This window comes from Xenopus laevis, chromosome 2L, assembly GCF_017654675.1.
Source record: "Xenopus laevis strain J_2021 chromosome 2L, Xenopus_laevis_v10.1, whole genome shotgun sequence".
In the NCBI taxonomy this organism is placed as follows: Eukaryota; Metazoa; Chordata; class Amphibia; order Anura; family Pipidae; genus Xenopus; species Xenopus laevis.
Window position 1 is genome coordinate 44,217,140 of NC_054373.1, and position 25,980 is coordinate 44,243,119.

The window sequence follows — 25,980 nt, forward strand, 5'->3', positions numbered from 1 at the left end:
AACTGCCTTCCGCCTGCTAAAATGAAAAATCGCCTGCGGTAATGCACTTGCGGAGCTTCGATTTTCCGAAGTCGCCCGAAGTTTCCTCGTGAGGCAACTTTGGAAATTGAAGTGCTGCGAGTGCCATTGCGCTGGCGTTTTCTCATTATAGCCGGCGGAAGGCAGTTTGGGGAAATTGTTGCCCTGAAGAAGAGGCGATTGTTGCCAGGCGACAATCTGCCAGTGTGCCCCTGCCCTTAAAGTAATGGCTGCAGCACTCTTTATTAATATTTACTGTTCTAGATAGAGTGATACCAAGACATAATGTCATGCAAATGCCCTTTTTAATAGGATTTTCAGCTAATGTCTTATTTTATTTCATCACAGACAATTTAAAAAGAGATTCCGCATAGAGAAGCCATTTTATACTCAAGTGTCCAGAGTGGATGAAGAGCAGGAGGGCATATGGGGCCCACCATTTCTATTAACATTGCCCTTATATTGTAAGAAACACAGAGTTGCTTAACAATTCAGGCACTTTTATTACATTAATGCACAAACCTATTTAACATATAAAGTTTGAGAGATAACAAATGCAACAAAAGCATCTGGAAAAGCATGCTTTAAGAAAACTGCATGTAATAAATAAGACCCCCTTTGCGACGGCTCTCTCTCCACGGCCAATCGTCCCGCTGAATACGGTCATAGAAAAAACATCTGTGAAAACGGTAAAAAATGTTGTGCAGCATTCTACTACTAAAAAATAAAATTCTTTGTTTTTATCAGGGGTACTTCCATCATTATGCTACACAAGCTGGCCTGGCACAGCCACCAATCTAGAACAGACAGGGTATGGATCACTTTTCTCACGGCAGTTTCAGTGCCCCTGTGGAGACAAAATTGTGGAGAAGAATAAGTGAGTTGTGGGCCCTGTTACTTTAAACACTCTGAGAGATCAAAATTAAAAAAAACTCATTATTTTCTGAAATATACTCCCACCAAATCCACACGGTTAATTCCTCTTATTTATCAATACATTTTCCTGAAAAAATTCCAGTGCAGGAAAAAAATTGTGAAAATCTTCTGAAAATTCGAGTTGTACACATTTTTCACATTTTCCGCCCGAAAACTCAGATTTTTTGGGATTTTTGCCCAAAAACTGCAAAATCTTCAGATTATTGTAAGAAACCCAGCACAGATCACCATATCTTCTGGACTTCTACCATTGACTTCTATACAATATCGGCAGGTCTGAGATGCTGGATTTTCGGATTCTGACTTTTTCCATCCTTGTGGTATAATGAGGGTTTTTTTCACTAAAAAATCTGATTTTATAGTAAAAAAAAAAAAAGTTTTTGGCATTCGGACTTCGGATTAATAGCCCCCATTGTGTTGTGCTGGCTGCATGGAATATTACCCAAGGCCTTAAGTAATTTGTGCAGAACAAGGAGACTATGGTTAAAGGGGTGGTTTGCCTTTAAGTTAACTTTTAGCATGTTATAAAATGGCCAATTCTAAGCAACTTTTCAACTGTTTTTTTTTTAGTGTTTTACTTATTTGCCTGCTTCTTCTGACACTTCCAGCTTTCAAATTTCAAATTAGACCCCATCTAAAAAACAAGTGCTCTGTAAGGCTACGCACTTATTGTTATTGCTACTTTTTATCACTCATCTTTCTAATCAGGCCTCTCCTATTCATATTCCAGACTCTTATTCAAATCAATGCCTGGTTTCTAGGGTACTTTGTAATTTCAGCAAGCGGGTTGCTAGGGTCCAAACTGGAGAGCTGCTGAATCAAAAGCTAAATAACTCAGAAACCACAAATAAAAATGAAAACCAAATGCAAATTGTCTCAGAATATCACACTCATCATCATACTAAAAGTTAATTTAAAGGTGAACAACCCATTTAAATAAGTGGTTTTAAAAAAGCAACGCGGCAAACGATTCCTCTACAAAAACACCCTCTTGTTGCTGACAATTATATATGAAGAATGTGTAAACAAAAAGGCCAACTACGGGCGTTTCAGTTACATGTAGCACCATGTCAAGACAAAAAAAAATGTAATTAGCAGCTGGGGGAGTTGATAACATTGGAACAATCCAAATACAGGTATGGGACTTGGGGTTGTCCGTAATTTGGATCGTAATACCTTAAGTCTACTAGAAAATCATGAAAACATGAAATAAATGCCAATTTTGCCTCCAATAAGGATTAATTATATCTTAGTTTGGATCAAGTATAAGGTACTGTTTTATTATTATAGAGAAAAAGGAAATCAGTTTTTAAAAAAATCTGGATTATTTCATTATAATGCAGTCTATGGGAGACAACAATTTAGAGCCGATAATGAGTTTCCGGATAACGAATCCCATACCTGAACTATTCCACCGCACACCTAAAAATGGCACTTGGGGCTACTTTGGGCACTTTAAGCACTGCTTTTTCGTTGACTCATGATTCTGCTCTTGAAGCATTCACCAAGCTTTCCAGAGAACCAGAGAACACCAACAATCTCATGGATTCTGGGAGTTATAGTTCTGTAACAGCTAGAAAGCCACATGCAGATGTCGCCTGGCACTTTATAGACAGCAATATAGGAATACGTGCGTGTTCTTATGGCTGGGGTTTTTGGCAAAAGAAATCAAGTGTCCAACCTATTTCCATGTGTTTTATATTGTGATCATAATAGGATATCTTATGTGACGGCTTCCACATTCTTTTTCTTTCAAAAGATATTGTGCCATCAGAAAAAACGCTTTGTGCTAAAGTAGCTACAGTATCACATTCCTACACATTTGTGCCTTGGAAGCAAAAGAGCAGCAGCACCAAGAATGAAAATGCACTAGAAACATTTATACAGGTATGGGATCCATTTTTACGGAAACCGGTTATCCAGAAAGTTCTGAATTACGGAAAGGCCATAGACTCCATTTGATCCAGCTTCCTCTGTATTAATAAAACAATAGCTTGTACTTGATCCAAACTAAGATATAATTAATCCTTATTGGAAGCAAAATCAGCCTATTGGGTTTATTTAATGTTTATATGATTTTCTAGTAGACTTAAGGTATGAAGATCCAAATTATGGAAAGATCCGTTATCCGGAAACCCTCAGGTCCAGAGCATACTGGATAACAGGTCCCATACCTGTACTGTATATATTATGCTGTCATTTACTTGTCTTTTGCATTGGGCGATTTTTTGTGAACAAGCTGCACCACCTGCTGGTGGTAAGCTAAACCTATACAAGTCATCATTTATGATATTTACAGTGTGCAAAGATGAATATAGCTTTCATTTTTTCTACTTGTGTTATCCACGATAAGCAGGACCTGGTATTTTTCCATATAAGGGATTTATCTGTAATGCGGATCTCCATACGTTAAGTATACTAAAAAATCATGTAAACATTAAGTAAATCAGACAGGAGTGCTTTACCTTCAATAAGGAGCAATTATATCTTAGTTGGGATCAAGTACAAGGTACGGTTTTATCATAACAGAAGCATTTTTAAACATTTGATTAAAATGGAGTCTAGGGGAGGTGACCTTCTCGTAATATTGAATATTTCTAGGTAAAGGATCCTATACCTGTACAGCATTTGAATGTGATTGTTTGGACACAGGTCTGTTGCTCCTATTGACACAGCCCACTGTGGAAAGCCTGGAATTATGTTCATGTTCAGGGTGCGGATACTTCCCATGGATGAATACAGGCACTTGAAGTAAGGGTTTTGTTTGGATAGCTAGAAAGGGGCAGTTCAACTTCATATTTACTTTTAGTATGATGTAGACAGTGATATTTGGAGAGAATTTGCAATTAGTCTTCACTTTTGATGGCTATTGAATTATTTAGCTTTTGGTTCAGCAAGCAGTTTGGGATTTCAGAAATCTGGTTGTTAGGGTCCAATTTACCCTAACAACCATGCAATGGAATATGAATAGGAGAGGGCCCGAATAGAAAGGTAAGTAATATTGGTTAAAAATAAAATAACTTCACAGAGCATTTGAAAACTGGAAAGAGGCAGAAGAAAAAGGCAAATTGCATTAAACCTATAAAAAATAAAGCATACGCCATTCTAGAATATACAACCAATATTGTCCCTTAATGCAATTCAATGTGACATTAGAATGTGATGCTGATAAATGGTATTTAAACCCTGAATTAATGAATTGTTCAGAGAGCACTTCACAGCAATTTACATTATTTTTCTTTTGTTCCCAAAGATGTAAAAATTTTAGACTAAAACCGTTAGTTTTCCCTTACTGCAGACAGTTGGCTAAACTGACCAGTAGGTGGCTCTGTTGTTGCAAAATGAATGATATTATAATCATTTTGCTAGTGATGGGTTAATAGTGATGGGTTAATCAGACCCGTTTCGCCAAAAATTAGCGAAAACAGCAAAAATGAATGGCAACATTTTTTTTTTCAATTCATTTTCAAGACGAACTGTGGTGAAACATTTTGCTCATCACAAATGATAAAAGTGAAAAAAAGTTACTTTGCTGGCCATACTTTTAGAAATCTGCTCGTTTGGAGAGGTCGGCAAACAAGCAGATCGTTCCCTAATTTGCCCAACAACAGCAGCAAATGCAGAGAGTCTGTGGGGGGAGGATTGCATCAGCAAGCAGATTCACTCATACATGGGCAGTTAAGCTACTGACCCAGTCTAAAGGAGCTGAATTGGCAGCTAAAATCTGCTTGTGTATGGACACATTAAGCTTGAAGAGTTTCGCTAGACAGTCCGTTTCCTTACTACAGACAGTCTGACAAATTAAAATATATCAGCAGTTTAAAATAGTCTACAATTGTCTATATCTTGTAAACAACCTACAAAAAAAAAGTGAAACTGCTCAGTAAGTGTTCCTCTTCTTTAAGTACCCTTAGGAAGTGCCCAAACAGCTGATCAAAGGGACAAAAATGTACTATTTTTGTGGTGTCTGAAGATAAAAATATAAAAATGAGCATTTATTGTAGCGGAGATTTATCTCTGGCTGTATGGCAAACAGGGAAGAGGCAATGGGGTTCATTTATCAACACTGGGCACATTTGCCCATGGGCAGTTACCCATAGCAACCAATCAGTGATTCGCTTTTTAAAGCCAGCTGCAAGTAAAACAATGACTGCAGCAATCTGATAGGTTACCATGGGTTATTGCCCACTGGCAAATTTGCCCAGTGTTGATGAATGACCCTCAGTGTTTCTAACGCTCATTAGGTGCTAATGTCGAAGTGGTTTAGATGACCCATTTCCGATTGCCTGGTCAGCTGTTTGGGGTGTCCTTGAGGTTGTTTCTCATAAGAAAAGATCTTCATAAAGATCTATAAAGCCACAGACCGGAAATGCAAGAACATGACCGCTCAACCAACAAGATACCTTATAGGGCCTTCTGATTCCATCTGTATTTTCAAAGTTTTGTGAATTGTAGTGATTGGGGTTTCCTCTGAAGTAGGAAGCCTGGAAGACAAAATAGGCAAAGTTAAACAGTATTTAATCATCCATGTTTTGCTGCTATGGCTATGCAACATAGCCTTAAACCTTGAGCCGAATGTGCAGAATCGGAGCTATGAATTCTGTATATCTAACAAGCAGCAGGTCTGGTCTGGGATTCAAAATAGGCCCTGGCATTCCAAATACACAGAGGCCAATCAGCCCCAACTAATCTTATTGATAGTGACTGTCTATGGCATCTTACAGCAGCCCCTCTGTTATCTGCCAGACAATATACAAATTGACAGTCCGGACAAGCAGTTCTGTAAACATGATTCTTTTAAGGCACCATGATTGTAAATCAAACTGTGAAGAATTATTATTTAGAGAAACACCAAGATATTCCGGATTATTACAATAAAATGAGAACTAAAGCTTAACTAAAGAAGTAGCTAGAAATGTACATTATGTTTTGGGCTTCTGTTCCAGCCCAAAGCAACCACAGTCCTTTAGCAGTAAAGATCTGTGTCTCCAAAGATGCCCCAGTAGCTCCCCATCATCTTTTCTTCTGATTCACTGCACATGCTCTGTGCTGCTGTCACTTACTGAGCTTAGGGACTGACTCACAATATACAGTACACATAGAATAGAATTGTCACAATACAAGGTTTATATAAATTAATACAGGTAATTACTACATGGCAGCACAGAAACCAGTGAAATTAGCATCAGAACTTAATAATCAGCCTTATAGCATCAGTTTATATTACAGGCCAACCTCATTTTCTGCTTGATAATTTGTAACAACCCCTAAGCTTAGCTTCTCAACAGCTGATCAGAGCCCACTGAGCATGTGAACTATCCAAGATGGTGACCCCCTGTGACAAGTTTGAAGTCCTGGATCATTGCTGCTATTGACAAGCTGAAACTTTGTGCTGGTGCAAAAAGTTCATTATATAAATTCATTCATTTTTAGCCATATTTATTTTTAGGGTTTAGTTCTCCTTTAAGGGAGAACTAAACTCTCCTGAGATTTAAAAGCCCCCTCAATCTGCCCCCTTCTCCCTCCCTGCACAGTGTATTACCTATATTAGCCCTATATTAATCCTGAGCACAAGATGCAGAGCAGCGGGGGCCCTCGAAACAATCTTCTGTCCATTCGTATCCTCTTCGGGTCTGTATGCTGCAATGGAGCCCTTGGGTGCATGCACAGTTGGTGCTAGGCAGGAATCCGCTTCAACTGTGCATGTGCCTGCAGGCACCATGACGGTGGACATACCCGAAGAGGATACAAATGGACAGAAGATGGCACATAGGGACCCTGCTACGCTGCTGTGCTTCTGCTACGCTGCTACGCTGCTGTGAACTTATTGCACCAGTCTAAAATTTCAGCTTGTCAATAGCAGCAATGATCCAGGACTTCAAACTTGTCACAGGGGGTCACCATCTTGGAAAGTGTCTGCGACACTCACATGCTCAGTAGGCGCAATGCTGATCTTAGTTGCACTGGTTTCTGTGCTGCCGTGTAGTAATTATCTGTATTAATTACTAATCAGCCTTATATTGTGACATTTCTATTCTATGTGTACAGTATATTGTGAGTGGGTCCCTAAGCTCAGTAAGTGACAGCAGCACAGAGCATGTGCAATAAACCAACAGAAAAGAAGATTTGGCGTTACTGGGACATGTTTGGAGACACAGATCTTTCCTGCTAAAGGCCTGTGGTTGCCTTGGGCTGGTACAGAAGCACAAAACATAATGTACAACATTTCTACCTACTTCTTTAGTTAAGATTTAGTTATCCTTTAATCTGCCAATCTGTTGTGTGTGCACTGGAATGAAACACAAGTGGAGACAAATAAACTTGCACCTACCGGCTGTCGGCCTGTTTGTTTTTGGAAAGAAGGTCTGCTCAACTTTGAAGAATTCTGAAAATCTCCAGCTTGATGCTTTTGTGTTCTGGAAAAAAAAAAAGTTTCCCTTTAAAGCATGAAGTAAGATTGAGCATCTTTCAATATCATGGAACTGCCCCACTCCACCCACCCCATCTGAGACTAAAGCATGTACAATCTTTGTGCATAAGGGATCCTTTGCATTTTAAATGAGTGGCATATATAGGTTGATTGGTTATGCCTTTCCAACCAGTTGGCTCATGGATTAATTAGACAGAAAGGGAATGATGGGCCATGCTGCATCACCACCTTTCTATTATTCCGTTAGATTATGCAAAGAGCACAGAAGATTGGAACAGAGGGAAGTGATGAGGAGCGGCTTCCTCATTTATCAGTGATTATAACCATTGCACATGAGTATCTAAGATTGGAAGGCACCCCACACGCACAGTCATACAAAATGATGGGCACCTTAATTAAGTGGTTTCATAGAGCCTTTACCTTACAACAGCTTTCACCTTCACCTATTCTGATCAGCCACCTCAGCTATAATGAGAGGCCCTAAGCAATGGAGCTTGGGTCCCTCTTTCTAAAACACACACAATGCCAAGTATGCCATGATATCAACTTCCACAAATTTGCATCTGCCTCCTTGTTGTGACCATGGATTCCAGAAGAAGAAAGAAAATGTCCCCGCCATATGCAATAAAAGATACAAGTTTGCCCAGGTGCAGAAACCTAGAGTAAACAGTAAGTTTGTTTTTAAACACGTTACCAGTAAATGCTACCTAATGGTTGACAATTATAGGTAATTAGACCTGTACCAAGCTCTGCTGCTTTGATTACTCAACGTTTAACTACTTTGTTTTCTTGCAAGTAAAATTGATTTGGCTTAATTACCACTAAAGAAATGGATTTGGAATTATTTCATATGCTAAGCATCCTCTTTTTAGAAACATTTAGGACATGGGAGATTAGAAATTCATGATGACAACACAGCAGTGGCACCCAAAGTAAATATGATCACATTAACAGCTGTTAGCAGCACAACCACTAGTTATCAGCCACTTATTGTAGCCCAGCGTGCATGTCTGGGAGACAAATGCCTGCTAATGGCCTCATGGTTCTACCCATTTTAGTAAGTGGGACAGATATAGTAAAAGTGGGACAGACACTAAATTGGTTCACTTTTTTCTAGTGAACGGTTTGGTACCATGTGATAAATATGACGTGCTCAGACCCGAGAATCCAGCATAACCAACCTCTCTCTAAAGTTGACATCCGTTCCACCATCTTCTTCACTCTGCAGTCTCTTTTTCCTCCTCCGCTCTATATCATGTCGTAAATCATTTGGGTCTTCAATCACTCTGTGGCTTACCTGACAAAACAAGAGATGGGAAATTCAGTTCCAGTAAGAATTGTAAAATCCAGCTGTGATCTGCATACAGCCAAACCCCACTGCTGGAAGCTAAACTAAGGTAAATAGGAAGCTACAGGTGCAGTATAGACTTCTGAGAGGGTTGCTCAGCAGTTGAATATCCTTGCCCAAGGTCTATAAGGGGGACCCATCATGTGAATGCAATGTGAGTGCAGCTACTTGTGGACTCATGTATACATATTATGTTTATATAAAAAGAAAGGCCCCTAAAGTAAAAGAGTGCAAAATGTTCAAAAATGGTCTGGCAAGAAAAGTACTAAAACGGCCAAATCTGCCGAAAGTGAAAGGGTTAAACTTAACTGGAAATGTGTTGTTGCAAATCACAGCTGAACATCTAAGGCTAAGGACTTGAGAGGGCATAGAAAAATGAATTCCCCACAACTGTTGTAAATCAAGAAAATCAGCAAATTCTTTGCTTTAGTAATTCAACTGTACTTGACATGACAGATTTAGACAATGAAGCAGATGAGGGGCGGGGCCTCTTTCTTAAAGTATATTTGGAATGAGGAAAGACTATATAGGCAAATGATCTCTTTGGCAAAACACACCTGTCCACACCCAATTTATAAACAAAATTCCCACAGCTTTTTGTAGCCCAACTGACACGTAGCCCAGAGAAATGAGTATGTTTGCTAGTTACCGGCCCACTAAAAGAGCTAAAAAGGAACATTGACATATTCCCAAAAACATGGAAGTCAGAATCAAAATACAATATAGGAGCTTCTTTCTTGAACATATATTGGCAAGCTAGAATAATGTGCAGGGATGAGCATCTAGTCACAAATCATGATGATAAATTACATTGCATTCCTCAGTGGAACCCCCGTCCTCTAACCCTTTACATGCCGTCACAGAAATGGACGTATGCTAGTGCCATATAGTTGGAGGAACGAAGCCAGCACTATCCATATTTTTTACTGTAATCAGTAGATTATTCAATACAAGTCTGCACTCCCACTAGTCCTCAATGTGGACATGGAAGTACAGAAATAAATCCTGAGTTTAAGTTAGTAAGACACACACACTTTCATACATATATTTTGCACATCTATAATCCTTAAAGGAACAGTAATGTCAAAAAATAAGTGTTTTAAAGTAATGAAAATATAATGCAGTGTTGCCCTGGTAAAACTGCTGTGTTTGCTTAAGAAACACTACTATTGTTTATATAAATAAACTGCTGTGTAGCAATGGGGCAGCCATTCAAAGGAGAAAAGGCTCAGGTTACACAACAGATAGCAAATAAGCTCTGTCTGCCTAATGGTGTTATCTGTTATCCATTAGTTAACCTGTGCCATATAGCTGTTTTGCAATTTCCACCATTGCTCCACAGCAGCTTGTTTATATGAACTATAGTAGTGTTTCTGAAGCAAACACAGCAGTTTTACCAGTGCAGGGCAACAGTACATGATATTTTCATTACTTTAAAACACTTTTATTTTTGACGTTACTGTTCCTTTAATGGTTTATACAACCCTGACAAAGAGAGACAGACTATATTTTGTCTATAACCTGTATTTATAAAGGCGCACTATATTTTAAAGTAAGCAGGGTTCGGCATGCTCAGATCATGACCTGTGCCCCAAAGCGGAGCAACAGCTCACAGCTAAATTCTCTAAAAGGAGGAAGAACATTTACATTTATCAAAAATTTTGTATTTTAACCTACCGGAGGAGCTTCTATTCTTTTGTTAAGAGATTTGCTCTGAAGGTCTTCGAGTGAGATATCAATTCTCCTAGAGAAAAAAAAATGAATGTTGAACAATGTTCAACACATATTTCCATTTTATTTATGCAGGTCTCTGTGGAAATCTAGAGTCTCGGTTTCTAGTTACCACAGCAAGCAGGAGGTTTGGACATCACAATGGAAGGTGGAAACGAGAGGGCCTCAATAGAAGGACAAGTAATCAAAAGGAGGCTTAAAAGCAGTAATTTATTTATAGCTTTACAGGGCATTTTTGGTTGAGGAAATCAGTGAACCCCAAGTAGTTTAATTTGTAAACTGGAAAGCAAATATTTTTCATTTCAGTGTGAAAAATATCTCCTGCTATCTGTCTACAGTGTCTTCTTAAGTATCTGCAATGATATATCACATATCTTGGATAAACAACCTCAATGTTCATTTTCCAGATATGGGACCTGTTATTCAGAATGCTGGGGACCTGGGGTTTTCCGGACAATGGATCTTTCCATAATATGGATCTTCATACCTTAAGTCTACTAGAAAAACAAGTTAACATTAAATAAACCAAATAGGCTGGTTTTGCTTCAAATAAGGATCAATTATATTTTAGTTTGGATCAAGTACTGGTGGAAATCCATTTTTCGAAATTTTGATTATTTGAATAAAATGGAGTCTATGGTAGATGGCCTTTCAGTAATTCAGAGCCATCTGGATAATGGGCTTCCAGATAACAGATCCCATACCTGTACTTCACATATTCCAAGTTTCTTGCAACCATCCAGCTCATTAATGTCCATACTACGGACTTATTCCCAAAAATGCACTGCATAATTATGGTGTGGACTTGCTGTTGATTTGACTTATTTCTGCAGATATACCATGACCTGGATGAATGAGAATCATCACAAAGATACCAGAAATATAGATTTCTTGAGTCAATACCCTTCTTTATAAGTGAGAGTAGTATTAGCTTAGTAGGCGGACTGAGACTGCATGCAAAGCAAAGTCTATTATCCACCGTTACAAAAGGCAAGCAGCATCATTGCATTTAGTACATGTTAATTCATGTTATTTTTGCCCTAGTGCATTAATAGAATTTACCAATGACGTATGTCATTTGCTGCTCAGTCCTTTAATTTATTGGAAATGCCTTGCATCCCATAAGGAGCCTACATCTTTGTACTAGTGTCAGAAGAAATAGAGAGAAGACTTACAATGCCCACCTCCAGGTCATTATTATAAAGTTAAAAAGCAAAAGACCATGGACAGACACCTATACTCTAACAACACTGGTCCAACTAGAAAATATTCCATTCCAACATTCAAGGCCTGGCTCTTTTATACAATGCATTCTAGCTCATACCAGTTTAGAATTAAATGGCACATAGACCACAATTAAGGTTAGATTTACAAGTAATTTACCTATGTATCGCTGGATTGGTCTGTGGTACAGTAATATTTAAGGATGAATCTTGAATACTGTCAGTGCCCTTCAAATTGGAGAAGCGCTCATGAAGTGTTAAGTCAGTGGACTTAAAATGGTTTGCTATAAAAATAATAGAGAGGAAAAAAATATTTTTGTTATAAAACTTTCTATATAGAAATATATATATATATATATATATATATATATATATATATATATATATATATATATATATATATATATATATATTTTTTTTTTTTTTTTTTTGATACTTAATAGGAAAGCAGTTGTCCAGACTCCTTTCCTGTGACTACTAAGTCCTATGTCTGCTGTGGGGGACCATAAATCAACTTACTGTGTGAGAAAACTCTCTCAACAGGATGTAGGCTGGTTGGGGGTTTATCTCATCCATTCAGTTGGGAGGTGTGGGAGGCAGGTGGGAACCCAGGATAAAATAACCCATAACAGAAGGGAGAGGGGGAGGAAGCAGTTGGGAGCTGGAGAAGAGACGGAGGAACCTGGGACAAGTCAGGATGCGAGACTGCAGACCAGGGGGAAGCAAGGATGAAGCTGACCTCTATTCCCCTGCCTTTTTGATAACAATAATGTAGCTATATCGTGTTTGTAACTGTAAATTTCGTGTTAGTTTAAGTGTAATTATTATATTTATTTAACAATATATCACTTTAATATGCGCTTATTGGTGTGGATTCATTGTCTGCTAGCTCAAAAGAACCAGAACCCTAGTAAGAGGATTGAGGTATATTATTATTAATATAATATTATAAATCTAGTCTTTTTTCTTTCAGGAGATAATACAATATAGAATCTATACATGATTATAAGTAAATTTTGGAAACATTATTTCAAAATGTCTTACCATTTCTAAAATTGTCATAGGCAGCCATGGGCTGTCCTAATAAATTCCTGGAAATGAAAGGGGTGGTAATCCTCAATGCATTCCACCCCGCATTTTCATTTTCGCTTTCTTTCATCATTGCTGCAATCTAATTTCATCCTCACACCAATAGTTCATATAATTTTTTCGATTTGAAAATGATAAAATCAGGACGATTGTTGTGCTCCATTGTGAGCTATTTGTTTGGTCATAGGAGACAGAAGTAGTCAAGGCAGGAAAAATATAGTCAATGTCTCCTATATTAGCAGCCACTTCCCTGTGTTCTCCCTAGGTGCAATTAGCTGGGCCTGCAATTTTTGCAAACCACCTGGATCTGCTCCCACCTCTCTGCGATTTCACTCAACCACTCAAGCAGCTGCAGGGGTTCCCTGCTACCTACCCAGATTCTCTGCTCATTTCTCCCTACAGTAGGGGGCATGTTCTTGTCACTTTTTGGCTTAGAAGTGGTGGACTTGCATAAACCATATCTATGTTTCCCCCCTCACCTGCTTACCTTTTTATCCCACCCAGCTGGAAAATGTTTTTGGGAGAATGCTGACCACTTCCCATTTGCTTAAATAGACAATGTACAGTTTATGGTAGACGTCTACAATGGGTTTGAAGGACTCATGTCCGAGCATTGGCCTTTAAGCAGTAAACAGTCACAATTATTCATAGTGAGCATTCCCATTGAAGAGAATGAACATTGAATGGTGCTGGAGAAAGATATTTTTTCTCTACCACAGTTCTGTATGAGAGATCTTTGGCAAGACAAATGCCCAGTTGCCGAAGAGAACTTGGTTCTGTGGATTTTTATTGTTGGCTACAAAAAGTTTAGGTGCACAATATCTAATCCTTCCTCAAAACTAAATGCAAGACACGGTTGCAATAAGACAATGGGTGGACCGTTTGCAATTTTCACAGTATAGCCTTGCAATAATCATTAAATAATCATTCACTTCTCATGATCTATAGTGGCAACTACCCTAGTTTGATCATTAGGATTTCACTAGCTGAAAGTCAAAAGTGGACATTTTTGTAACGGTTCTAGCTTATTCTACTTGGAAGCTTGCTAATGAATTGCAAGCAGCTCATGATTTTATTTAACATTCTACTTTTCAGGTATGAATGCATTTAATTGCTATAGAAATAGCAGAAACTTAAGTGCCTCTCAAAACGAAAGCTGGCCATAGACACAAAGATTTCCCTGCAATATCAGACGAATGATCGTACGTCCTCATCTCTCAACCTGCCACTACCCATTCAGATCAAAGCCATAAAGAACAGATCAGCCGATGTTCTGCCCCACAGTAATCGTAGGAAAGTTATATCCGACAAGTGACAGTCTCTCACTGAAGATCGTCAATGCATGCAGAGATATTATCGTCAGCCGACAGAAATCTTTTAACCCGTCCCCGGACAATGGATCTTTCCATAATATGGATCTTCATACCTTAAGTCTACTAGAAAATCAAGTTAACATTAAATAAACCAAATAGGCTGGTTTTGCTTCAAATAAGGATTAATTATATTTTAGTTTGGATCAAGTACTGGCAAGATAAATGTCGGGACACTCCACACATGATCCGAAAATTGTACTAATCCTTGATCGGATCTTTGCTTCTATGGCCAGCTTAAGGAATTTTTCTGAGTATGCCCCAGTCAGCTGTGATATTCTCTGGACCTCATGCAACAGCAGACCAGTACTCCATACTAAAAGCTTATTTAAAAATGAAGATCAACTTTTAATAGCTGATACAAATTACTGCTGTGTTCAGACAAAACCATTCTGAAATTTATGATGTTGCAGAATAAATAGATCCAATATTCTACTAACTAATTTAGTAAATCATTAAATTATTTCTGCCGATTCTTTTTCTTTGTAAAAAAAAAAAAAAAACTATTCTCACACAAGCTTCTTACCTTTTACTTCATGAATGATTGTTATAATTTCCTTAGTAAATTCAGTTTTCGGTCCACTGGGTGTAATGTCATTGGAGCTCCCGAGGTGCTTAAACACTGTGTGAAAGGGCTCTTTTCTACCAGTGGCTACTAAATCCTGAGACATCTGTCTGTCAGTGGGGCTTACGCCATCTCTGAAATGATCCAGAAGTGACAGGTTACCATTAATCCTTCAGTGTTAGCATTAGGACCCAAAAAAAAAAAAAAAAAAAAAAACATTACAAAGCCAATATAGCTTTAAAGGGGCAATGGCCCCTTATCAACTTGAGTAAAACTATTAGGGCTTGTGCGTGTGAACATACTATTTGCTTATTCTTTTTGTAACAGAAAATCTGTGTTTTTTGTTATTTCTTGAGCAACAGGGAAACTGAATCTACTCCACGTTTGGTCCTTGAGAGGTAGATAATTGAAACAAGGGCATATTCTGCCCCATTAAAGACATGCACATTTTCCAAACAACTAATACTCTCCAAAGATTTGTGATCGACAAGCTTGGAAAAGATAAAAAAAAAAAAAATCACCATCTTCCATCCAGAGTGGCTTTAAAGGAAATGGAAATAACCTAATGTAAGCTGCAACAGTACTGTGGATTTCAGATAAATGGCAATCAATAACCAAAAATAAAAGTCAGGTCCATAAACATTTTCTTACCTTATTTAATTCTTGCTCTTTCATTGTATATACAGGATCCAAACTCAACTTGTGAAGAAAAATCTAAAGAGCTAGATATGAAGCAACCCCATGCGGAAGGACTATCTTATATTTTTGTTCTTTGAGCTACATACTTCTTGAGTTGGAGGTTTGTATAAAAAAAACTGCACTTAGCTATACAAAAATGTGTGAGGTGAGAAAGGCTTTAAAAATGCAATTCAACTTTTGACATATTTTGGTTCTCGACAGACTTCTGTGCTTTCCAGAGGCTTCTTTCTCATTCATATGATGTGTCGATTCTACAACTCTGATCTAACATTTCAAAATCAAAATTCCTGGACCATATTACTAATCTGTAATAAATACTCCATTGATGCAACCAGCCTTCTGTCTCAAATACTTCAATGTTGTGTCCAATGGGGATTGCAATGTTGCATTCATAAGGAGTAAAACGGTTGTTTCATCTGCTCCTGGTTCAGCTTACTAAATGTGTCAGCATTTGACAGCCATAATGAGTTCAAATGTTTTCTTTGAAAAATATTCTTTAATGGTTTTATATCAGCATCACAATAGAAAGGGTGATACAGGAAAAATATTTGATACAGGAAAAATATTTTTCTTAGTTTTAAAAGACATTACTGTGTGAGGTTTTATGAAAACATATCCAAAGAATAAGGAAATCAAAGTCATAATTTCCAACCATATCCAAAAAATAAGGAAATCAGGATCATCATTCCACACGAAGTCCAAAAGCTCTTGATTGACAGCAGAACCATTTTTTTTCTTCTAGAAAAGTAAACACGTTTGCTTTGATTTTCCATTATGGCAGAACGAGAGCCAATCATCAGACGTTGCTTCATTCCACTTAATTAGAGACTAAAGTCACTGTATGCATAAACCATTCCTATGGTTGTTTTCAAAATGTAATAGTTTACCAATGAAGCCAGCTACTAGGCTGTATTGGGCTGGGCTCAGAAGTAAAGAAAGCATGACCTTTTAAAGTTTGAGACGATCCAATACTCCATTTCAGCATTGTTTAATCTACCTAAATCATTCTACTTGACTTCAGCTTTTGAAGTGGATCTGTTTTCACTGTGGTTTTTGCATGTCCACTCGTCACGTAACACCCCTCTCTTCCCATAACATTTATTTTGCATCATTCTAAATCACTTTCAGATATTCGTCCAGATCAGTCATGATCTCAAATGGATTAAATATATCTTGTAATCGCTATTTTACTCCAAATTGTGCAGCCAAAAAAGTAAGATCTTTGACCTCAACCTCACAAAAAAGACAATTTCAATTAAAAGATTAAGCAAATGAAAAATACCTATACTTATCCGCTGGGTTCTTCAAAGCCAAACTGACCATGATTGTTTCCTCTGCAGGTATGGTCTTCGGTGATGCCTTTGGGTCTGTGGTTGTAGGAGTTTTGTCTTTCCAGGTATGAGGAGAGGGCGATTCCTTTCTTAAATCATCTTCTTTTCTATCATTTTGTCTGGGACTTGGAGGTCTCCCTTTTACATGTTTGTATGAATCATTGCTAAAATTTTGACAGCTTTTTGAACTGTATTTATTAGATGATTCTGGAATTCTTTCAGTCATTTTGGTGCCGCTGTCTTTGAAATGATCGTCCAGTGGTTTATCATGATGAGAATTTCTGGTACGATTATGGCTTCTCTCATCGTGCCGGTTGTATTTGTGATCACGGACATCAAGGGAGTTTTGTTCTTTGCCAGCATAGTTAGGGGATCTATGACTATAGTCATATTCAATTTTTTTGAACTCTCCAGTGTTTGTCCTGTGAACGAAAGGACGGGGATCACCAAGGTTCATGTCCTTTGGCCAGTCCTTGTCATAAGGATGAAATGTATGATCGGCTTTCCAGTGGGAATTTCTGTGTTGCTCTCTGAAGTCAGACCTCTCATTCTCTCTAAGCCTTTTAAAAGGTTGTTCCTGCTCTAGGAAATCTTGATCCTCGGGAAACCTGTTTTAAAACATAAAAATTACATTAGCATCTTGACAAAAACATAATAAGCACAAGCCTCCTCTAATACTGTGCAATATGCAATATGAACTGCCATACTACACTCAATCAACTAATTGGTTCACATTATAAAGAATTGTTTAGTCAAATGATGTTCAGGGATGGGCGAATTTGACCCGTTTCGCTTCGCCAAAAATTCGCCGCCGGCGAAATGTCGCAGACGGCCATTAAAGTCTATGGGCGTCAAAAAAAATTGTCGCGCGGCGAAATTATTTTGTCGCGCGTCTTTTTTTTTTGACGCACGTCTCCATACAAGTCTATGGGCGTCATTTTTTCGGCGAAACGAGGCGAAAAAATTCGCCCATCCCTAATGATGTTGACAACAGACCTATACTAACAGATGAACAGTTCTATAATATATAAATTCCTTTACCTTTTATTAAAAGAATTCCTTTCACCAAATTCCTGAGAGTGTCTCCTTGGTGGTGGCATAGGCTCATTATTTTGACTTTGTTGGTTCCAGTGACCTTGATCATTGGACCATTCCCAATCGTTTTCACTATGATACGGTCCATGAAAGTCATCCTCTCTTCTGCCTACTCTAAAATCATTTGAATCATGCATATTATGCTCTTGATTTCTGTGATAATAACCGTTATCATTGTCTCTGTAAGGTGCTTCTCCTGGATACCTCGTAGGTGCAAATCTTGTATTGTTATCCCTGTGCCTCTCTGGGGAGTATATCCTTTTTTCTCGCTCAAATTTGTCCACAGGAGATTTATTATTATGCCTGTGCCTATCCGGAGAGTAAATCTTTTTTTCTCTATCAAATTTTTTGATAGGAGATTTGTTATCTCTGTGCCTCTCTGGGGAGTATATCCTTTTTTCTCGCTCAAATTTGTCCACAGGTGATTTTCTTGCATTTGTAGAGAAGGAATTCTGCTCATAAGGTTTATCATTAAACCTATTAAAATTTGGTGCCCTTGTGTTGTTATGTCGGTTTCTTCCTTCTTCCCAGTGTACAGGTCTCCTAGAATTTCTTCTAAAACCGTTGTCTTGACTGAACTGATCCTGAAAGTGCATTTGCCTCTGGTTTTCAGGACTTCTATATGTTGGTTGCCTATGAAAACAAAGTATATAAAGTACCTATTAGCTATGATCCTAATAAAGTATCAATGATCCATTTAATCTCAAAACATTATTCAATTTTTTTTTTGTCATGATCACAGTTCAGTGTTATTATGTTAAGTCACAACAAAAGAACACCATTGTTTGGATGCTTAAAGTGATACTGAAACTAAAAAAACTACTTTTTAAAATATGAATGTACATTAAAAGTTACCTATAGGTCATGCTGCAGAGAGGTTTGTTTTTGTAAGCAATTGTTAGTTGAAGTTCCTAAACCGGACTGTTTTGCCAACCTGACTGTCCCATCTCAGCCTGTCAGTTAAAGTTTCCAATGCTGACGGACTCCTGCTGCACTAATATGGCAGCCCCCTCATACAGGAACATGGGGCATTAGACAGGTAAAGTAAAAGCATTGTGCAAATACTTTATACACTTTAAAATTATAAGAAGCATGCAAGTCAATTTTATGATAGATGTAAAAAAAAAAAAAAGGTTAAATTTCTGGTGTCATTATCTGTTTAACATACACTTCCCATTCACTTCTATGGCAAGAAACCTTTACAGGCGACAGCTACCAGTAATTTATGCTTTAGCTAAACAGTCTTCGGCCTTTTTGGGTTGGAGTCCCCTTTGTAATGCAAAACTTGTTCAGGCCTGATTAGATACTAAATATATGAGAACATCACTGTAACTATTATCAAACCAAAATTAAATACATTTTTCTCAGTTGGTACCATGGTCTTGGAACATTAATCTTAACTGACTAGATCAGGGGTGTCCAACCTTTTGGCTTCTCTGGGCCACATTGGAAAAAGAAAAATTGTTTAGGGCCACACATGAAATACACAAACACTTTTGATTTGTAAAAGTAAAGAAAATACACAGAAAAGAACAACAATACCAGTTGGATAACCAGATGGAGCTATACACTGGAATATGGGACACCTAAATATTAAATAGACTTATTATATTATTATGAAGTTTCCTCAGGAACCGAGTGTTTCAAGTTGGGCCGCAGGTTGGACACCCCTGGACTAGATGTTTAAATGGTTCTGGGGACAGTATATGCAAGAAAACAAAGTACACCACTTGGAACTGGGTATAGTGCTTGTTTGTAATACTAAACTAGGAATAACAACGGATTCTATACAAAGATATATCTTCTTTACAGGAGGATCCTGACAAACTGGTCGGTCTAAGTGGCCACAGAGATTTAGTGCCAATAAAAACAAGGTTATACATAGTTGGGGTTATGAAAAGGTACAACATTTACCCAGGTGCAGTAACCCACAGCAGCCAATCAGCAGGTAGAATTTAGCGGTCACCTGTTTAAAAGCAAACACCTTGCTGGGCAAACATTTTATGACATATGGTGCTTGGGGTTTACATTTACGCACATTATAACATCAGCGTTGCTCACTGGGCTAATGGCGGTTATTTCAAAAATAGTTAAAAACTATATATATATATCCAATAAGTAATTCAGTTCATAATTCATGCTTTATTAAAAATTTTAAATACAGTATACACCACCTACATATTATGATTCCCTCTCCGTGAATCTTACAATCTAAACGTCACACTAACACACAAACACAAGAACCAAGTACAGCCAAGTAACCGGTCTGTGAGATTTTTGGTTGCTGTCAGGAAACCCATGTGAACACAATACAAACTCCATGCTTTGCAAGACAACAATACACAGCACTGTGCTGCCCTGCTTTTAAACTAAACCACATCTTAAAACAATATTTATGTACCCTTTAAAAACAGCAAGAAGTTTGTGAATGCTAAAAATACAGCATGGAATATCATAAACTGTATTTTTGTCAAGTATCTCAGCTGTTACCTGTACATTTAAAAAGCGAACAATTAATATCCAAGCCCACTGTATATGAACAGAAAGCCATTATACAATTTACGCAGCTCATAAAGGGAAATGTAATTTTTTGTAAATATTAAAATCATAAATGGGGGTAACGGTAACTAACATGTACAGAAATATCATATATCTATATACAAATAATATATAATATATACTTATAATCCTGAAAGGGATACCCAAGGGAAAATGTTATGTACAAGCACTTGAGGATAATGCTACAGAAAGGGCTCCCCTTCCTTCTGTGACGATTTTGGGTATATTTTATTTTCTGTTGTTCCCCCAGTCTGTATAAATGCTTAGTTGAAGTAGTGCGAGATATATATCTATATATCTATATATATCTATATCTATCTATCTATCTATCTCTATCTATCTCTATCTATCTCTATCTATCTCTATCTATCTCTATCTCTATCTCTATCTCTATCTCTATCTCTATCTCTATCTCTATCTCTATCTCTATCTCTATCTATCTATCTATCTATCTATCTATCTATCTATATATATATCTATCTATCTATATATCTATATATCTATATCTATATATATCTATCTATCTATATCTATCTATCTATCTATCTCTTTATCTATCTATCTATCTATCTATCTATCTATCTATCTATCTATATATATCTATATCACAATAGTTTCCAGACCAGCACTCCCTTTAGTGAAAAAAATTTAATTTTTATTATTACATAGTATCTACTTCCAACGTTTCGGTCCCCATTGGGACCTTTTTCATCCTTGATTAAGTTTGACTAAAGACTTATAAGGTTGGAAGTAGATACTATGTAATAATAAAAATTACATTTTTTTCACTAAAGGGAGTGCTGGTCTGGAAACTATTGGTGTATGCAAAAATTACAGTGCACCCCTCTCTCTTTTATATTGCCTTGGAGTGCGGATACTTATTGGAGAATACGGGAGAGAAGGAAGTGAGACAGAAAAAGAAAACCCCAGGGTGTTTACCTGTGTAGTCATAACCTTTGCAATACTGGTAGAACAGGCACAAGACAGAAAAGCTAATCGACATGCTTAGCTTTTATAACAGAATGACAAAATCTTTGGGTCACTGTTCAGATCCACACCCATGTATGTATATAGCAGGGTGAAAAGCCTAAGGATAAACACAGTCCTTCAGAACTACAAAATCAGGTGAAAAAAGGCGTTTAGTGACCCAACTCTAATATCAAATGTCCCCATATCAGACACTATTTTTAATTTCACTTTCATTTTCAAACTAAAAGAGAAAGAAATTATGCCCAAATTTAATTTGAACTGTATTTTCAAACTGGTTATCTCAGATATTAGTACATTCACATGCGCCAAACCAGGTCTAGAGATTTCCCTTTTGAAAAATATACGGATTGCATTGGGAGCACTACAAACAAAGAAGACTGAATTGGAAAGTGACAACTAAACAAAACCCTGTGTGGGCGACCAGCCTTCACTAGTGATGTCTAGAGTTGCAACTGAATTCAGGATTCAGCCAAATCCTAGTATTTTTTTTTTTTTGCAGGATTTAACCTTATAAGTCTTTAGCCAAACTTAATCAAAATCCTTAAAAGTCATGGGCCTTTAAAGCTATGGACAAATAAAAAGCAACACATTTATCAAATATTTAGGGGCAGATTTACATAGGGTCGAATATCGAGGGTTAATTAACCCTCGATATTCGACTGTCGAAGTTATCGAAGAATATATAAGAATATATAAGAATATCGAAGTCGAAGGATTTAGCGCTATTCGTTCGAACGAACGAAAAATCGTTCGATCGAACGATTAAATCCTTTGAATCGTTCGATTCGAAGGATTTTAATCCATCGATTGAACGATTTTTGTTTGACCAAAAAATACTTAGGAAGCCTATGGGGACCTTCCCCATAGGCTAACATTGACCTCAGTAGCTTTTAGGTGGCGAACTAGGGGGTCAAAGTTTTTTCTTAAAGAAACAGTACTTCGACTATAGAATGTTCGAACAGTCAAACGATTTTTAGTTCGAATCGTTCGATTCGAAGTCGTAATCGAAGGTCGAAGTAGCCCATTCGGTGGTCAAAGTAGCCAAAATTTTTTTCGAAATTCTAAGGTTTTTTTTCTTCTATTCATTCACTCGAGCTAAATAAATGGGCCCCATAATGAAACAGCTGAATATTATATCAAAACCCTGATCCATCCATCCACACCCAAACATGTCAAAACACACACTAAACAGCACCCCCTTTAGGGTCTGGGAATTAGGAATACTGGGACACATGCAGTAGCGCCATATTTGTGCCTCTATGCTTGGAAATGCCACTTAGCTCATGCTTAGTTTCAGGTTATATTTTCTTGGAAATACCAAATTGTGGATCTTTAATTACTACAGGTTATGGGGTCTATTATCCTAAGGAAGTTCACCTGGGGTTCTCCATATAAGAAGTCTTCCCATAACGTTGAACATCATGTATTAATGACAATAATTTTGACATTCAACGAATTAGTACAGAGAAAAGGCAAATCAAACAAAAATAAAAATGGTCTGCCTTAATATAATGATATGGGAATTCAGTATTGCAGAGCTTTATCTGTTGATAAAAGTATTACAGGAGCATAATGATCTACGGTGCTGAGGAACTGTTTTACTAATTTATTAGAAAACCGGAGCAGAAGTAAAGCAAAAAGGCAGCTACAGTCACCAAGATCACGAGTGCCAGAAAGTCTAGAGCCTTCTGGGTGTGTTCATGGTCGCTCCTTGGCTGAAGGTAGAATAGTGTGATCATCTCAGCTATTGTAATAAATGGGTCAGCCCAAAAGGTACAGATTCTTTTGGCTGAACAAAATATTAATTTGTCTTGGTAAAACAGAATTTGGTTCCACCACCACGATACAAATTGTAACCTTTAAGCTTTATGACCTCTCCCCTTTTGTGATTTCATCAACAAGCCATCGTCAGAAAAATGATCACACACTGCAGATGGAGCACAATTTACAAAATATCAGGAGGGCAGATGGCACTGAATTGAGAGAGCAAAGGCCCTCAATTATTCCTTAAAATGCACATTGGAATATATACAAGCAATAAGAAGCAATGATAAATATTCCTCCTTTGCACTAGCAGACAAGACATAGCAATTTTGTTATGATTCATTTACCTGTGTTTCCAACTGGGAGATCTTGATCGTGATTTTGCCATTCCTTAAGTGTGAGCCTTAAACAAAAAAAATGTCATAATTAGATGATAATGTTCTTCTCACGAGATGTTTTACATAATGGAGGATAAGGTAACAAAGTGCTGCATTCAATAAAACACTTAGAGAAGCCAAAGCCAATATGCCTCATGGGCAAATCAGTATTAAGAGCTTGTCTTCTAGAATTTCCACTGTCTGTCTCAACTTACAACTCCCTGTAAAGCTATACAGACACCCACGTGCCCTTAAATAAAACATTTATTTCTGGTCAGTTTTAGAGAGTGACTTACGATAAAAAAAAGACTGTTGAAATATTTGAAATATCTTTAATAGGCTCAGCACAGAACACTGAAGTATAACTACCGTATATACTCGCGTATAAGCCGAGATTTTCAGCACCCATGTGCTTGAAAATCCTACCTCGGCTTATACGCGGGTCAGTGCGGTGAGAGGCAGTAAGAGAGTAACCCTCCTCCGTCCCACCAACAAACCCACCCCAGTACCTGCTACTCTTTGCCTTCAGTCTCCCCTTACTCTCAACTACCGGTACTTCCTGTTTCTCTCAGCCGCGCCTGCGCACAAGCCGCAATTCCCTTCGGGCAGAGCTAAAACTACTCCTCCCGGCATGCCTTTCTCTGGCATACGGGAGATGTTACGGTACGTAACGAAGACGCAGATTGGAGGCGGAAGTCAGCGGTGCTGAGGTGCGAGGTCTGGGGGAGAGGTCTGGGAGAGGGAACGACCGGGAGCTGCGGTGAGCAAAACGATCGGTTTGGGACGGGACACTGCGGGCGTAGAGATTTGGAAGCGATTAGGTAAGGCGACTCAGTTAACTACAATTCCCACAATCCTCTGCTGTCAGTACAACGCTGGGGGTTGCAGTTAGAGGCTTCGAGTGGTTAAAAGAGCTCAGGGCAGAGCCTCTTTGTACTGGTAACATCACGCCTGCTATTAGCACCTGTATTTTATTTATATATGTGGCTCAGCTATTGAGTGGATCTGTTGGGATGTTTGTTCCCTTTGTTATGAGGTGGGTACGACTAGCTGCTGCCTGGCCAATCAAAGTGCGGAGGAATGAGGCCAATAGTCTCTTGTTTTTATGAATTAATGTTTTAAGCATCATGGCTTGATTTTTAACATTAAACCGACTGTTTGATATTTCTGAGACTTTTCTGAGTTGTGTCTAGGCTTATACGCGAGTCAATACGTTTTTCTGGGTTTCATAGGTAAAATTAGGTACCTCGGCTTATACGCGGGTCGGCTTATACACGAGTATATACGGTACATTTGTTTTTAAAGGGGTGGCTGACCTTTAAGTTAACTTTTAGTATATTCAGTATAGTTATATAATGGCCAATTCTAAGAAACATTTCAAATGTTTTTATTTTAAATTATTTTTTATAGTTTTAATTATTTGCTTTTTATACAGACTCTTTCCAGCTTTCAAATAGGGGGTCAATGACCCCATCTAAAAATAAATGCTCTGTAAAGCTACATATTTATTGTTATTGCTGATTTTTATTACTCATCTTTCTTTTTCAGACCCTCTCCTTTTTATATTCCAGTCTCTTATTCATATCAATGCATGGTTGCTAGGGTAATTTGAAAAGCAATTGTAAATTGTCTCATACCCTATGATTACGTATCTCTAGATACGAAAAGGGTTAGGACATCTGTTTTTAAATCACGGAATAAAGATCAAATTTTATCCTAATTGGTGTGTCGCAGGAGTGCGTGCTCATTCCAGGATTTCTTTGCATCTCACCCTAAGCTACGGGTTCGGGCGCTGCACCCGGGCCACCTATCCTCATTGGTGAGTGTGAACTATCTATATATTGTTTGATTAAATGTGCCAAGAAGGCTGACCCCTCTAGAGATGGACCTGGGGCTTTGCACCCAGGTCAATTTTTATACTGGGTGAGCTTCGGGTTTTTATTAGAAATTGCTGAGTATTTAACACTCTGATAGAGCCGCGGGTTTTTCTTGTTTGCGTCAGAATATAACTAACTCATCATACCAAATGTTAACTCAAAGCTTGATTGACAACCCTTTAAAAATACCCCTTACCCAAATGACTTCTGCTCATTGCCAAAGGGTGTTTATTCAGATTTAGCCATGCTCTGTTGACTTAAGATTAAATAACTATTTTTAAAATGTCATGTTTTATTGGTTTCCATTTCAGTACAATAGAACTTGGGAAGTCAGCTTGTTGTGGTAGAATTTACTTTGTTTTCTTCATGAACGGATGAATATTTGTGTAAAAATAAAGTAAATTCTACAAGCTGACTGCCCAAGTTCTATTGTAATGAAATGGAAACCAATAAAACATATTTGTTTAAAAAAATAAATATTTCATCTTAAAGTCAACAGAACATGGCTAAATGTCTAAAGCTTACTTATTTTATTCCCCATCAATGTGCTGTATAAGCACCTAAAATCCCATAGTGCC

General features: G+C 37.8%; 1 protein-coding gene across 2 annotated transcripts in view; it reads right to left on the reverse strand.

The window, feature by feature from the left end:
* Window positions 1-501: 501 nt before the first annotated feature.
* bclaf3.L (BCLAF1 and THRAP3 family member 3 L homeolog) overlaps window positions 502-25,980 on the reverse strand; it is a 46,797-nt gene continuing 21,318 nt past the window's right edge. For both annotated transcript variants that reach the window (XM_018246250.2, XM_018246251.2), the window contains exons 3-12: window positions 23,496-23,551; window positions 17,782-18,468; window positions 16,692-17,348; window positions 14,672-14,844; window positions 11,847-11,970; window positions 10,410-10,476; window positions 8,566-8,681; window positions 7,286-7,370; window positions 5,358-5,438; window positions 502-865 (exon numbers count right to left, since the gene is read on the reverse strand). In XM_018246250.2, coding sequence (XP_018101739.1) covers window positions 857-865; window positions 5,358-5,438; window positions 7,286-7,370; window positions 8,566-8,681; window positions 10,410-10,476; window positions 11,847-11,970; window positions 14,672-14,844; window positions 16,692-17,348; window positions 17,782-18,468; window positions 23,496-23,536 — 2,040 coding nt within the window. In that variant the 5' untranslated portion in view covers window positions 23,537-23,551 and the 3' untranslated portion in view covers window positions 502-856. The remainder of the gene's footprint in view (window positions 866-5,357; window positions 5,439-7,285; window positions 7,371-8,565; window positions 8,682-10,409; window positions 10,477-11,846; window positions 11,971-14,671; window positions 14,845-16,691; window positions 17,349-17,781; window positions 18,469-23,495; window positions 23,552-25,980) is intronic.